Source organism: Manis javanica, unplaced genomic scaffold (assembly GCF_040802235.1).
Source record: "Manis javanica isolate MJ-LG unplaced genomic scaffold, MJ_LKY HiC_scaffold_24, whole genome shotgun sequence".
NCBI classification, from domain to species: Eukaryota; Metazoa; Chordata; class Mammalia; order Pholidota; family Manidae; genus Manis; species Manis javanica.
The window spans coordinates 385,001-400,277 of record NW_027332170.1 but is presented as its reverse complement, the minus strand read 5'-3'; the positions used below and the strand labels follow the sequence as shown (position 1 = coordinate 400,277).

Sequence of the window (15,277 nt, the reverse complement as noted above, 5' to 3'; positions counted from 1 at the left end):
TAAGCTCACATTTCCTTTGGGAGCTTTTACACCAATATTAAAAGTAACCTTCCTCCATAAGAAAATGAGTAGTCTGCCAAAACAAGCATAAATTACTAAGTGAGGGAGATTATGCATGTGTTGCAATGTGAATCATTTAAACTGAAAAATAAAATCTCAGCATGACAGAAAGCTTTTTGAGAAAAATAGTGCCAGATTTAAAAAGAAAAGAAGAAAAACATCTACAGAGAATTACCAAATTTAACTACACACAGTCCAAAGATCAAAGAGATGAGCTTGGCCTCTCTCAATTCATAGATACATTATCTCAAAGTAGGTCCAGAAAAAGTAAAAAGAAAAGTGAATCTAGTCTTCCACACTGCAGCTAGGCTCTTTACTATTATGCAGAAGGTGGATCTAATGCAAGTTAAGATTCTTAGTTTCCAACATAAGAGGTCTGATCTCTCAAACTTAGGTAACGAACCTCAGTCAGAATCTGGACTGGAAACTCAAGAGGCTAGAAACTATCCAGAGGGGAACTGGGTAATAAATTTCACTGGGCAAGGCTACGATTTACATTCAGGACCTACCCAAAGAAAAGCCCCAGCAGCCTGAAAATGTTTTTTTTCTCCAAATGAACTACGATTCCACTTAGCAATTTTAACCATATATATACAGCTTTCTGTAAACATACCCATTCACATCTCTACAACAATTAGAAAAATAATACAGACGCTTCAAAACACCTTTTCCTGTACAATATAACTTATAATAATAGGGCTTGACTCTTCATTTTTCAGCACTTCCTATAAGCCAGGTATAGTGCCAAGCTCTGGTAACACAAAGATGAAAAATTTAAAAAAAAAGAACAACAACAACAACAACAAAAAAGAAACAAGAGACAGGTCCTTATCCTTGAAGCCCTTCACGGCCTCATGAAGAACATGTACAGAAACTCCTAATCTCAGTAATGCACAAAGTACTATGGGACAATAGAGAAAGGAGCACCCGTGTCAGAGAATGAGACAGTGTTAAACAACACTTCATTAAAGTTGTTCTCATCACGTCAACAATGATACGCTGTCAAATCCAATGAACATTTTTCAAACGTGAACTTAGAAGCCCTGTGTTACATATACAACTGACAATCACTTCTTCCTCGAAACTCTCTAATCCTGTGTTTTCTATAATACCATTTCCACTCTTTCCTGGTACTGTGCCTCCGTCTTTGGCCATTGCTTCATTCAGAAGCTATTTACTGAGCGTCTACTATATATGCCAAGCATTATCCTAAGCAGTAGGGGTATTAGGTAGACACATACTGCTTTCACGGAGCTTACAGCAATCACTTACTAGATTTAGATCACTAAGTCTAGCTGTGCCCATTTTTCTTTCTACACTCTTCACACAACTGCACATGATGCCGAACTACAATAGCTTATATAGAATAAACATAGGGTAAGATAACATTGATTGATATCCCTCATGGTAAGGTTTTGTTTTGTTTCTCCTAGCACTACATGATTGCTCTGAAAATACATTACAGAAACTTCAAGGCTGAAGGAAAGCATGTTTTTCTGTATCCTTCTCCTAATTAACAACCTTTACTGTCCCAAATGGTAATTTAAAAAAAACATGGACTTGATTATGGGATTAAAGATGCCACTGTGAGAGGTGAGAAAGAGACCTCTTTTCAAAACCACACAAAATACAAAAACATAATACAGATAATCTTAAAGGAGCAATAGGAAAGAAGGCTGTGCCAGACTGCATACACCTGGAGAAAAGACAAGACCTCACGGAACAGGGTAACATACCAAAGCCATGATCCTGGCAGGACCCAAGCCCTTCCTCCACCCCAGCTCACCGGCAGCAGGAAGAGAAACAGAGCAGGGAGGGGGCAGAGGCCTCAGACTGCTGAACAGCCAGCCCTGGAGATCTGCTTTGGGAGCACAAACCTACAATGCATGGTGCTCTGGAGATTGGTGGGGTTGGAAAGCTAAGACAGGCAGAATACGTGGAGAGACTGAGATTCCAGCTGTTTGTGGAAAACAGGGATCCACATCTGGCTGCTCTGGAACAAAAGAAAGGCAGGCAGTCTGAGATACTTCCTAACAGTGAGAGAGAGGGCTGCTAAAGGGGCAAGGATTGCACACAGCTTGCTGCTCAGGAGAAACGACAGCTGGACAAAACTGTCCAGGCACACTCTGCCCAGCAGGCTGGGAACTTTCAGGAGCTTCAGGTACTCTATCCCCCTGACTGGCTTCTTAGCTGCCAGGACCCCGACTGATATGCAGCCTGCTGCATCTTCCTGCTGGCCTGCTGGCACCGGTCACAAACTGGCAAACACTATGGAGGCATCAGACCAGCCAGAGGGAGGCCCCGCTTAGGGCAGCTACAAACCCAAAGCACAGAGGCTTACACTTGTGTGCTCAGCCCACTGGTTCAACAGTGGAGACAGGTACAGCAGATGGGAATCAGGAAATAGCACTTTCCTCCCCCCAGGCACCAGTGCTGCTCCCCTGCGACCCCCAACATCATTCCAGGGACTGAGGGGCTCCAGAAATTAGAGCTTGTGTGTACTAGAGGGCGCCGCATACAAATATGAAACACCAAAGGAACCTGATTCAGACCAAAATACCACAAGCACCAAAAAAAGGCCTAAGTGAAACTGAACTCACTGACCTTCCTGAAAAAGAATTCAAAATAAAAATCATTACCATGCTCATGGAGGTACAGAAAAATATTCAAGACCTCACAGACGAATTTAGATGCAGATTCAATCCTTAAGAAATCCCATATCTGAAGTGAAACATATGATGGAGGAATTTAAAAGCAGGTTAGATGTAGCAGAAGAGACGGTAAATGCAACAGAAACTGAAGAGGACCACAAAAAAGCTGAGGCACAGAGAGAAAAAAGGAACGCTAGGAATGAAAGAATATTGAGAGAACTGTGTGACCAATCCAAATGGAACAATGTTTGCATTATACGGGTACCAGAAGAAGAGAGAGAAAATAGGATAGACAGTGTCATTAGGAGGTAATTGTTGAAAACTTCCCCAATCTGGGGTAGGAGATAGTCTCTCAGGCCATGGATGTGCACAGATCTCCCAACACAAGGCACCCAAGCAGGACAACACCAAGAAATAAAATAATTAAAATGGCAATGGTCAAGGATAAGGACAAACAACCAGCCAGAGAGAGATAAAAGATCATGTACAAAGGAAAACCCAGCAGGCTATCATCAGACTTCTCCACAGAAACGTTACAGGCTAGAAGGGAGTGGAATGATACATTTAATGCAATGAAGCAGAAGGGCCTCGACCAAGAATACTCTACCAGCAAGATTATCATTTAAATTTGAAGGAGGGATTAAACAATTTCCAGACAAAAAAAAGCTGAGAGAATTAACCTCCCACAAACCATCTCTACAGTGTATTTTGGAGGGACTGCTATAGAAGGAAGTGTTCCTAAGGCTAAACCAGCTGTCACCAGTGGTAAGAAAATCAAAGTAGAGAAAGAAGAGATAATTATTATGCAAATACAAAATTAAATCAACTACCCCCAAAGTCAGTCAACAAATAGATAAAAAGTACAGAATATGATACCTAATATATAAAGAATGGAGAAGGAAGAAAAAGGAATTAAAAAAAGAACCTTTGGATCATTTTTGTAACAGCATACCAAGTGAGTTAAGTTATTAGACCCTGAGATAGTAAGGAAGCTAACTTTGAACCTTTGGTAACCAAGAATCTAAAGCCTGCAATGGGCATAAGTACATACCTATTGATAATCACCCTAAATGTAAATGGTCTGAATTCACCAATCTAAAGACATTAAGAGTCCTGAATGGATAAAATAAAAAGTCACACACACACACACACACACACACACACACACACACACACACACACACACACACACACATCTGCTGCCTACAAGGGATTCACTTCAAACCCAAAGATATACAAAGACTGAAAGTGAAGGGATGGGAAAATATATTCCATGCAACTAATAGGGAGAAAAAAGCAGGAGTTGCATTACTTGCGGTATGGTGGGTGACTCGATAATATGGGTGAATGTAGTAAACAACATTGTTTTTCTTGTGAAACTTTGATAAGAGTGTATATCAATCACACCTCAATAAAAAGAATTTAAAGGAAAAAGAAAAACATGAACTTTGTTGTATCCCTAATATATTCTGGTACATATTTGTTGACTGGCATATTGTACTATTTCACTCAACACAAGTACAAGACTTTAAGTAAAGATGCTGCCTTACACCAAAGATTGCTATATCACTATCTACAAGCCCAATACAGTATGTAAGAGAAGAGGGCTTGCTAGTAAGTTACAGACATCATATACCTAGCCTATTCCCTAAAGAATTCTCGAACAAAGCAGTAATCTCAGGGAAATGAAATACCAAATGACAAAGGGAATGATAAAGGGGTGAGTCCAGAAAGAGGATATAACCATTATAAATATATATGCACCCAATACAGGAGCACCAACATTTGTGAAGCAAAAACTAACAAAAATCAATTACCAATGGGCAATCTCCCTCTAATACAGCCACTGTACTCCTAAAAACAAAGGCAGATTTTTTTTGAGAAACTGTCGTAATAACATTCATTTAACTCTTGCTCTTTTGAGAGTCAAACATGAACTAATTTTTTTAAATTTATTTATGATATAAAATTTTGCCTTAAATTACATACTTGAATTTTACAGATTAGCGAAGACTTTCAACATCACCAGTGTTGAAAAGGTTGTAGGAAAATAGGCATTTTCCCTCGCTGTTACTTTTACTATGAACAGGCACAATTTTTAGAACATAACTTCAGAACATCTATTAAAATTTCCAATAGAAATAGTGGTATAAGTGCACAATGATATCAATGAAATGTACAAATAGTAAAAAGCTACTTGGAAACCAGTATTACAGAAATAAATTAAATGCCAAACAGGTAATAGTTAAACAAATTATGATACATGTATCTATACTGTAGAAGACATTAAAGGATGATAGAGATCTCTAGTAATAACAATAAGACAGGATGAGTAAAGAAGTCAATTCCCCCAAAACTAATATGTATGTTTAACTCAATTCCTATCAAAGTCCCAGCAACAGTTTTTTGTAGATACAGACAAGATTCTTCTAAAATTTATGTGGAAAGGCAAAAAGAATAAGAAAACAATTTGGAAAAAGAATAAAGTGAAGGGAATCACTCTATCTGATATTAACACTTACACAGATTCAGTAACCACAACAGTGTGCAGAGGATAGATACACAGACCAGAGAAGCTCAGGATGGCGGTGTGAGTAGAGCAGCAGAAATCTCCTCCCAAACCAATATATATTTTTGAAAATACAACAAATATAACTATGCCTAAAAGAGAGACCAGAAGATATAGTGAGGTAGCCAGGCTACATGTTCATCTGCAGCTCAGCATCTCACGAAAAGGGTAAGATTCAAAGCCGTGACCTGGCTTGACCAGAGCACTCCTCCCACCCCACCCAGCTCACCAGTGGGAGGAAAAGAATTACAGTGGGGAGGAAGTGGAAGCAGAGGGCTGATAAATAACTAGCCCTAGTAATCTGCACTGGGAGCACAGACACACATTGCATGCTATACTGCATATTACAGAAACGGAAAAGTAAAATCCGAGACAGAGACTGCGAGTGGGTCCCCACAGCTGACTCCCTGGGACAAAAGAAAAGCAGCTGCTTTTTAAAAGTCTTAAAGGGACAGGGGCTTCACAGCAGGATGGAATCGTCCTGGCACACTCAGCCCAGCAGGCTGGGAATCCTAAGGAAATTGAGGTGCCCCAAGCCCCTGGGGGGTAACCCAGCCCTAAAGCCCATTGTGGCAATAGCAGCCTGCTGTTCATTCCCCTCTGACAGTGCTGCAAGCAAACAGACCAGCCACAGCCGGGAAGTAGCCAGAGCAACCCCGCCCACAGCAACCACACAGCGTCTCCTCCCAGCGTGTAGCTGCCCAGCACAGAGGAAGCCGGATCAAGGCAGGAAGGGGCACTGTTCCCACAGAAGAATACGTGCTACGCGTCCACCACTCCCCGCAGGGATCTAGGCTAGCCCAACGGATGCGCCACCTACGGCAGCTCAGGAGATTATCCCGGACACTGCTCCCTACCTGTGAGTAACTGGCACAGGCAGGGGAGAAGGGTAAGGTGACCAGAGAGCAGGAAGGGACTTTGTCCTCCCAGCTAACACATGCACCACCTGCTTATGACCACCTCCATCACCATGATAAGGCCGAAGAATCTGGTCCAGTCAAGAATCACTCACAAAACCACACAGAGAGGGCCTCGGGAGACAGATATAACCAATCTTCTTCAAAAATAATTAAAAGTAAAGGTCATAACCATGCTGATGGACCTTCAGAGAAATATGCAAGAGCTAAGGGATGAAGCCAGGAGGGAAATACAAGAAATGAAACCATCACTGGAAGGACTTAAGAGAAGACTGGATGAGGTGCAAGAGGCCGTTAATGGAATAGAAATCAGAGAATAGGAATACAGAGAAGCTGAGGCAGAGAGAGATGAAAGGATCTCCTAGATATAAGAATATAAAGAGAACTGTGTGACCAATCCAAACGGAACAATATTCACATTATAGGTATACCAGAAAAAGAAGAGAGAGAAAAAGGGATAGCAAGTGTCTTTGAAGAAGTAATTGCTGAAAACTTCCCCAAACTGGGGTAGGAAATAGTCTCTCAGACCATGGAAGCACACAGAACTCCAAACACAAGGGACCTAAACAGGACAACACCAAGACATATAATAATTAAAATGGCAAAGATCAAAGACAAGGACAGAGTATTAAAGGCAGCCAGACAGAGGAAAAAGGTCACCTACAAAAGAAAACCCATCAGGCTGTCATGAGACTTCTCAACAGAAACCTTACAGGCCAGAAGCGAATGGCAGGATATATTTAATGCAATGAAACAGAAGGGCCTTGAACCAAGAATACTGTATCCAGCACAATTATCATTAAAATTTGAAGGAGGGTTTAAACAATTCCCAGACAAGCAACGTTTGAGGGAATTTCCCTCCCACAAACCACCTCTCCAGGATATTTTAAAGGGTATGCTATAGATGGAAGCACTCATAAGACTAGAATAAAACACCTAACATACAAAGAATGGAGGAGGAAGAATAAGAAAGGAGCGAAATAAACAATTATCACACTGTGTTTATAGTAGATTAATAAGAGACTCCAGTTCGACAGTTAGATACTAAAGAACTACCCTTGAACCTTTGGTAATCATGAATCCAAAGCCTGCAATGGCAGTAGGTATGTATCTATCGATAATCACCCTAAATGTAAATGGACTAAATGCACCAATGAAAAGACAAAGAGTAACCCATCTATATGCTGCTTACAAGAATTCACCTCAAACCCAAAGACATACACAGACTAAATGTCAAGGGATGGAAAAAAGATATTTCATGCAAACAACAGGGAGACAAAGCAGGGTCTTCAATACTTGTATCAGAAAATATAGACTTCAAAACAAAGAAAGTAACAAGAGATAAAGAAGGACATTACATAATGACAAAGGGAATGATAAAGGGGTGAGTCCAGAAAGAGGATATAACCATCATAAATATATATGCACCCAATACAGGAGCACCAACATTTGTGAAACAAAAACTAACAGAAATCAAGGAGGAAATAGAATGCAATGCATTCATTCTAGGAGACTTCAATACACCATTCACTCCAAAGGTCAGATCCACCAGACAGAAAGTAAGGACACAGAGGCACTGAACAACACACTAGAAAAGATGGACCTAACACATCTACACAACTCTACACCCAAAAGCAGCAGGATACACATTCTTCTCAAATGCACACAGAACATTTTCCAGAATAGAATACATACAAGGCCACAAAAAGAGCCTCAGTAAATTCAAAAATATTTGAAATACTACTAAGCAACTTCTCAGACCACAAAGGTGTAAAACTAGAAATAAATTGTACAAAGAAAACAAAAAGGCTCACAAACAAATGGAGCCTTAACACTATGCTCCTAAATAATCAATGGATCAATGACCAAATTAAAACAGAGATCAAGCAATATATGGAGATAAATGAAAACAACAGAACAAAGCCCCAACTTCCGTGGGACACAGCAAAATCAGTCTTAAGAGGAAAGTGTGTAGCAATCCAGGCATATTTAAAGAAGAAAGAACAATCCCAAATGAATAGTCTAAAGTCACAATTACGTAGACTGGAAAAAGAAGAACAAAAGAACAAATGAGGCCCAAAGTCAGCAGGAGGGACATAATAAAGATCAGAGAATAAATAAATAAAATTGAGGAGAAATGAAACAACAGAAAAAAATTCATGAAACCAAGAGCTGGTTCGCCGAGCAAATAAGCAAAACAGATAAGCCCCTAGTCAGACTTATTAAGAGAAAAAGAGAATCTACACACAACATAAATAGAAATGAGAAAGGAAAAGTCATGACATACCCAACAGAAATACGAAGAATAACTACACAATACTATGAAAATCTATATGCTAATAAGATGGAAAACCTAGAAGAAATGGACAACTTCCTAGAAAAATACAACCTTCAAAGAGTGATCAAGGAAGAAACAGAAAACCTAAACAGACCATTTGCCAGCAATGAAAATTGATTCGGTGATCAAAAAACTACCCAAGAACAAAAACCACTGGGCCAGATGGATACACCACTGAATTTTATCAGACATAAAGAGAAGACATAATACCCATTCCCCTTAAAGTTTTCCAAAAAATAGAAGAGGAGGGAATACTCCCAAAGTCATTCTATGAAGCCAGCATCACTCTAATACCAAAACCAGGCAAACACCCCACAAAAAAAGAAACTTACAGACCAATATCCCTGATTAATATAGATGCAAAAATACTCAATAAAATATTAGCAAACCCAATTCAAAAATAAATCAAGAGAATCATACACCATGATCAAGTGGGATTCATCTCAGAGATGCAAGGAGGGTACAACATCTGAAAATCCATCAACATCATCCACCACATCAACAAAAAGGACAAAAACCACATGATCATCTCCACAGATGCTGAAAAAGCATTAGACAAAATTCAACATCCGTTCATGATAAAAACTCTCAACAAAATGGGTATAGAGGGCAAGTACCTCAACATACTAAAGGCCATATATGACAAACCCATAGCGAATGTCATACATAACAGCAAGAAGCTGAAAGCTTTTCCTCTAAGATCAGGAACAAGACAGGGATGCCCACTCTCCCCACTGTTATTCAAAACAGTACTGGAGGTCCTAGCCAAGGCAATCAGACAAAACAAAGAAATACAAGGCATCCAGGCTGGTAAAGAAGAAGTCAAACTATCACTATTAGCAGATAACATAATATTAAACATAAAAAACACTAAAGAATCCACTCCAAAAATACTAGACAAATACCTGAATTCAGCAAAGTTGCAGGATACAAAATTAATACACAGAAATCCATGGCTTTCCTATACACTAACGATGAACTAGCTCAAAGAGAAATCAGGAAATCAATTTCTTTCACAGTTGCATCAAAAAGAATAAAATACCTAGGAATAAACCTAACCAAGGAAGCAAAAGACCTATACCCTGAAAACTACAAGAGACTCTTAAGACAAATTAAAGAAGTCACTAACAAATGGAAACTCATCCCACACTCTTGGCTACGAAGAATTAATATTGTCAAAACGGCCATCCTGCCTAAAGCAATCTACAGTTTCAATGGAATGCCTATCAAAATACCAACAGCGTTGAACAAATAGTTTTAAAATTCATATGGAACCATAAGAGACCCAAAATACTTAAAGTAATCCTGAGAAGAAAGAATAAAGCAGGGGGTAATCTCGCTTCCCAACTTCAAGCTTTACTACAAAGCCACAGTAATTAAGACAATTTGGTATTGGCACAAGAACAGACCCAAAGACCAGTGGAACAGAATAGAGAGTCCAGATATTAACACAGACATATATAGTCAATTAATATACGATAAAGGAGCCATGGACATACAATGGGGAAATGACAGCCTCTTCAACAGCTGGTGCTGGCAAAACTGGACAGCTAGAGAATGAAACTGGATCATTGTCTAACTCCATACACAAAAGTAAATTGAAAATGGATCAAAAACCTGAATGTGAGTCATCAAACCATAAAACTCTTAGAAAAAAACATAGGCAAAAATCTCTTGGACATAAACATGAGCGACTTCTTCATGAACATCTTCCCCTGGGCAAGGGAAACAAAAGCAAAACTGAACAAGTGGGACTATATTCGGCTGAAAAGCTTCTGTACATTAAAGGACACCATCAACAGAATAAAAAGGTATCCTACAGTACGGGAGAATATATTCATAAATGACAGATCCGATAAAGAGTTGACATCCAAAGTATATAAAGAGCACACCCACCTCAACAAAAAACAAAAAGCAAATAATCCAATTAAAAAATGGTCAGAGAAGCCGAACAGTCAGTTCTCCAGAAAAGAAATTCAGATGGCCAACAGACACATGAAAAGATGCTCCTCATTGCTAGTCATCAGAGAAATGCAAATTAAAACCAAAATGACATATCTCCTCACACCAGTAAGGATTGCCGCTATCCAAAAGACAAACAACAAATGTTGGCGAGATTGTGGAGAAAGGGAACCCTCCTACACTGCTGGTGGGAATGTAAATTAGTTCTACCATTGTGGAAAGCAGTATGGAGGTTACTCAAAAAACTCAAAATAGAAATACCATTTGACCCAGAAATCCCACTCCTAGGAATTTACCATAGGAATGGAGGAGTCCAGTTTGAAAAAGACATATGCACTCCTTTGTTTATTGTAGCACTATTTACAGTAGCCAAGAAATGGAAGCAACCTAAGTTTTCATCATCAGATGAATGGATAAAGATGTGGTACATATACACAGTGGAATATTATTCAGCCATAAGAAGAAAACAAATCCTACCATTTGCAACAACATGGATGGAGCAAGAGGGTATTATGCTCAGTGAACTAAGCCAGGCAGAGAAAGACAAGTACCAAATGATTTCACTCATATGTGGAGTATGAGAACAAAGGAAAACTGAAGGAGCAAAACAGCAGCAGACTCACAGAACCCAAGAATGGACTAACAGTTACCAAAGGGAAAGGGATTGGGGAGGATGGGTGAGAAGGGAGGGATAAGGTGGTGGAAAAAAGAAAGGGGGGATTATAATTAGCATGTAAAATTTCGGGGGTGACATGGGGAGGGCTGTACAACACAGAGAAGACAAGTCGTGATTCTACAGCATCTTACCACTACTGGCTGATGGACAGTGTCTATAATGGGGTATGTGGGGGGAACTTGGTGAAGGGGGTAGTCTAGTAAACATGATGTTCCTCATGTAATTGTAATGATACCAAAAAAAAAGTCTTCACTTGGATGCTTTGCCTCAGTACAGCACAACCCAGATTATATCTACCACTTCTCCAAAACCACTCTTCCTATATTAATCAGTGGCACCAGTTCTCCAAGTCAAAATTCTGGATGTTATCTGGTTTATCCATCCTTCCAAAAATGTAAGTTTATTTTTTTTTAAATTACAAGCACACTCAATTTTAAAAATCCAAACACTAAGTACACACAAGAACAAAGTGAAAATTATCCTCCAACTATCCCTTTTATAGCCCTCACCTGTGGCAACAACCGAGCTAAAAATAGTGACTGATCCCTTTACACGGGGTATGTGCTCATCAGTCCCTATTGAGCCCAATGTCACTCAATGATGTCCTCCTCTAGAGGATCTGAATTTGCAACCCCCTCTATACATACCATTGAGTAATCAGTTTTCAACAATACATGTCGGATATATTTTGATATATGCCTTATTTGTTAGCTCATCTACATTTTGATCACTAAACAGTATTTAGTAGGTGCTCAATCAGTGTTTAGTTATTAACAAGCAAGTCATTTAAAACTGAACTTCTGTCAGATTGTTTTATCACCTAACCCTTAAGGTGAAAGTGTTCCTTCTGTGTCTGAAGTGTACACTGTCCTTCTAATATAGCCCTTGTCAAGCTGCATTTTAACTCTGTCTACCAATTAAGAGTGTGAATCACATAAAGAGGGAGAGTGACTATGTCTTTCCTATCAGTAGATTAAGTAGCGAGCACATAAGTAAGTAGCTGGCTGGAATATATTATTCAATCAGTTCACGTACTGAGCAAAAACTCCATGGTTTGAAGAAGCTCACCATCATCTACAGTCACAGATTTTCGTTAAGTTTCATCTAAGTGCCTGGGGCATTGGTGAGTTTTAAATCTCATGGAAAACAGTGATAGCTCAAACCTCAAAGTAATATCCATTTGATTTTCATTTTCATCTCATTTTTTGTGCTTTCCAAAGTTAAAAAGTAACTGTACATTGCTTTTTCATCATTAAAATTAGCAAACTTTACAGAATATGTACACTAAGGTATTTTTTTTTAAAAGGCAAAGTCACTTGACTGATTCTGCTATCAATGGTCAAAGTTATTTCATACACTTAAATTTTAATAATGCTAACTAATATTGGAGGGATAGACTGATGGAAAGAGGAGGGGGGAGGAGAAATTCCCACCATTGTACTTAACACTGTTGGCCAGAATAAGGTTGACATCATCCAGAAAGCTGTCCCGACCCTGATACTTGTGCTTGGAGATATTCTGTGATTAAAAGAATCAGGGACTCAGATGCGTATACAAAGTTAATTGATTCCAAAGAGACATTTTAGAACAAACCACTCACCTTACGTAGAGTCTCTAAATCCACTGGACTCACAATCACTTTATAATAATCTGGAACAAACTTCTTATTAACTGGGTGATGAAATGGCCAAGATTAGTTAAAAGAAAGCATGAGAAATAATTAAATGTAAACTCATTCTTTATACCAGAAATTCTAAACCTAATCACTAATATTCCTAAGAGTCTGACAAAAGCTATGAACTCTCTCCCCAGAAAGACATAATCACATAAAACTTTGCATATAATTTAAGGGGTTCACGGAATCCTTTAAAGGTTCCTATGCTTTGATAGTGTAAGATCCCCTGCTCTATACTTACAATTAAAATTTCTTATCCCCAGCTCCATCCAGAAGTTTTATAGCATTGCACATATATAACATATGCCTGCAAACTGAATGCTAACAGTTCAGAATTCCTAGGGAGTATCATTACAACAAAATGATACGTTGAATCAACACAGTAACCCTGGACATGAAGTTGTAAAGACAAAACATGAGGATGACGACAAACACTGGTTAACTATCAAACTGTCGTTGGTCATGAAGAACCTCTAAATGCAAAGCCTCCCACTAGCTGGCATCCTAATCTCTCTACAGAGCTATTCAGGAACATTGAAATACTGAATGGCAACAATAGGCAGCATAAGCCTCTATATCCATAGGGTTCTTGGCCTCTTTGATTTCAGTGATAATGCCTCACACAGCAAAAAGGTTGGTTTTTAAAATTACATCACTTTCAATCAATAAATACCACCCTCCAGACTCCCCAACATACATATACATGCAAATACTACTGTTTTCCTTCCCCCTGTACTGTCTTCACAATATTTAGCACGAAGACCACCTACATCTGCAACTGCCATCATTTTCTGGGTGACAATGTTGTCCAGAATGAAAGAAAATGCCACTTGGTCATCATCATCCAGCAAGGGGTTGATAGCTTTCTCTAAACGAGCCAAATTGTCTTCTTCCTGACACAAAACAAAGCGAAAGGAAAGACAGAAGTTTTCCTGAGGTGTGGTCACCACAGAAAATTAAGGAGAATTTACAGCTCAGTTGTCTATTGCCCTTGAGCCAGAGACTCTAACTTTGAATTTTCAGCTACTCAGTTCCAGGCAAAAAGTCCAGATTAATGATACTCCAGTAAAAGATCAAAGAGCCATATCAACCAATACATCCAAAAGCATCAAAGGGATATACCAACCACTCTCTTAGGAATTCTATCTTCTATTCCTATAGATCACCAAAAATATACATTCCTGGGTCTCAATAGCTTAGCTCCCACAACAAAAACACCTTTACCAAGTTAGATTTTAATATCATGTTCTTTCTGCTACAACACTATTGCTGAAAGCACTGAACACTTTATTGGTGATTACTTACTTCTCTATAAGGGAATCTAACCCAATACAATGATTTCAGACTATACTAGGAAAAAATTGTTTTAATAATTCCTCATCCTCACAAACACTTTGTATTTTCAGGGTTTCATTTTGTTTGTTTTCTTAAATTTTAGCTTCTGGTAGGTATGTTGGTTTAAATTTGCATTTTCCCAGTGATCAAGTTGAGAATCTTCTCATGTTTATCGGTCATTTGGTAATCCTTTTTTATGAGATGTCTACCTCATATTAACATCATTATCAACTTGTATATTTTTATAAGCTTGTAAGGTGTCTTTTCCTTTTTTTTTTTTTTGGTAAGAAGATGGAATATAGACACAGTATCTTTTAAAAATTAAAATTCCTCCCTGCCAGAACTGTCTCTTAGCTCCAGCTGACTTCCTGGGAAGTCATTTTCCTTGGCCCTTTTTGAAGAGTTATGTGGGTTCTAGATTTTAATCCCAGCTCTACTATTTAGTAGTCATGGTGCCCAGGGCAAGTCATTTTCTTCTATGAACCTCAGTTTTTCCATCTACAAAAAAGGATTGGACTATATGATTTCTAAGGTCCCTTCCAGACTCTAACATACTGAAGATATGCTACTTCCACACTCCTGTACTCCTCTTTCTGTTAACGCCGTACTTCCTCAACCCTGCTCCCACCACCTTCACATTCTACTGCCGTTCTCTCATTTTAAATGTTTTACCTCTTTGAGTTTTTCATCACAGAGATCCAGCATGGACTGAGAGATCTGGGTCAGTGAGTGCTTCAGACCTAAATTACAGCAAAACATTATTAAGATTAAGGAGGCAAGAGCTGCCAATACCTCTTCAGATTTATAACACATTTCCTCAAGCACCTAATACAACTATGTGCCAGGCACCAGCCTTGCTGCTGAGTCAGACAGGTATACTAGTGTTAGCTCCATTTTTCAGGGCTTAACACGGCATATCCACACTATGTATGAATAAACTAATTTTAACTCTTCCTTATTTGTGTTATCTCCACACATAGTACTACTATTATTAGTACTGCTGCCTTTAATACCTTGTAAATGATACTATAGACAGGGAATAACAATCTGCTGAAAGATGGCTGAGAAGATCAATGCATGATTTATATCTTTCC

At 38.9% G+C, this 15,277-nt stretch overlaps 1 protein-coding gene across 1 annotated transcript in view; it reads right to left on the bottom strand.

Annotated features, from left to right (window-relative positions):
• LOC140843070 (transcription initiation factor TFIID subunit 1-like) overlaps positions 1-15,277 on the bottom strand; it is a 118,686-nt gene that overhangs the window by 12,841 nt on the left and 90,568 nt on the right. The window contains 4 exon segments of the mRNA XM_073228284.1: positions 12,607-12,691; positions 12,774-12,866; positions 13,619-13,741; positions 14,856-14,923. Of these exon segments, the coding sequence (XP_073084385.1) occupies positions 12,607-12,691; positions 12,774-12,866; positions 13,619-13,741; positions 14,856-14,923 (369 nt within the window).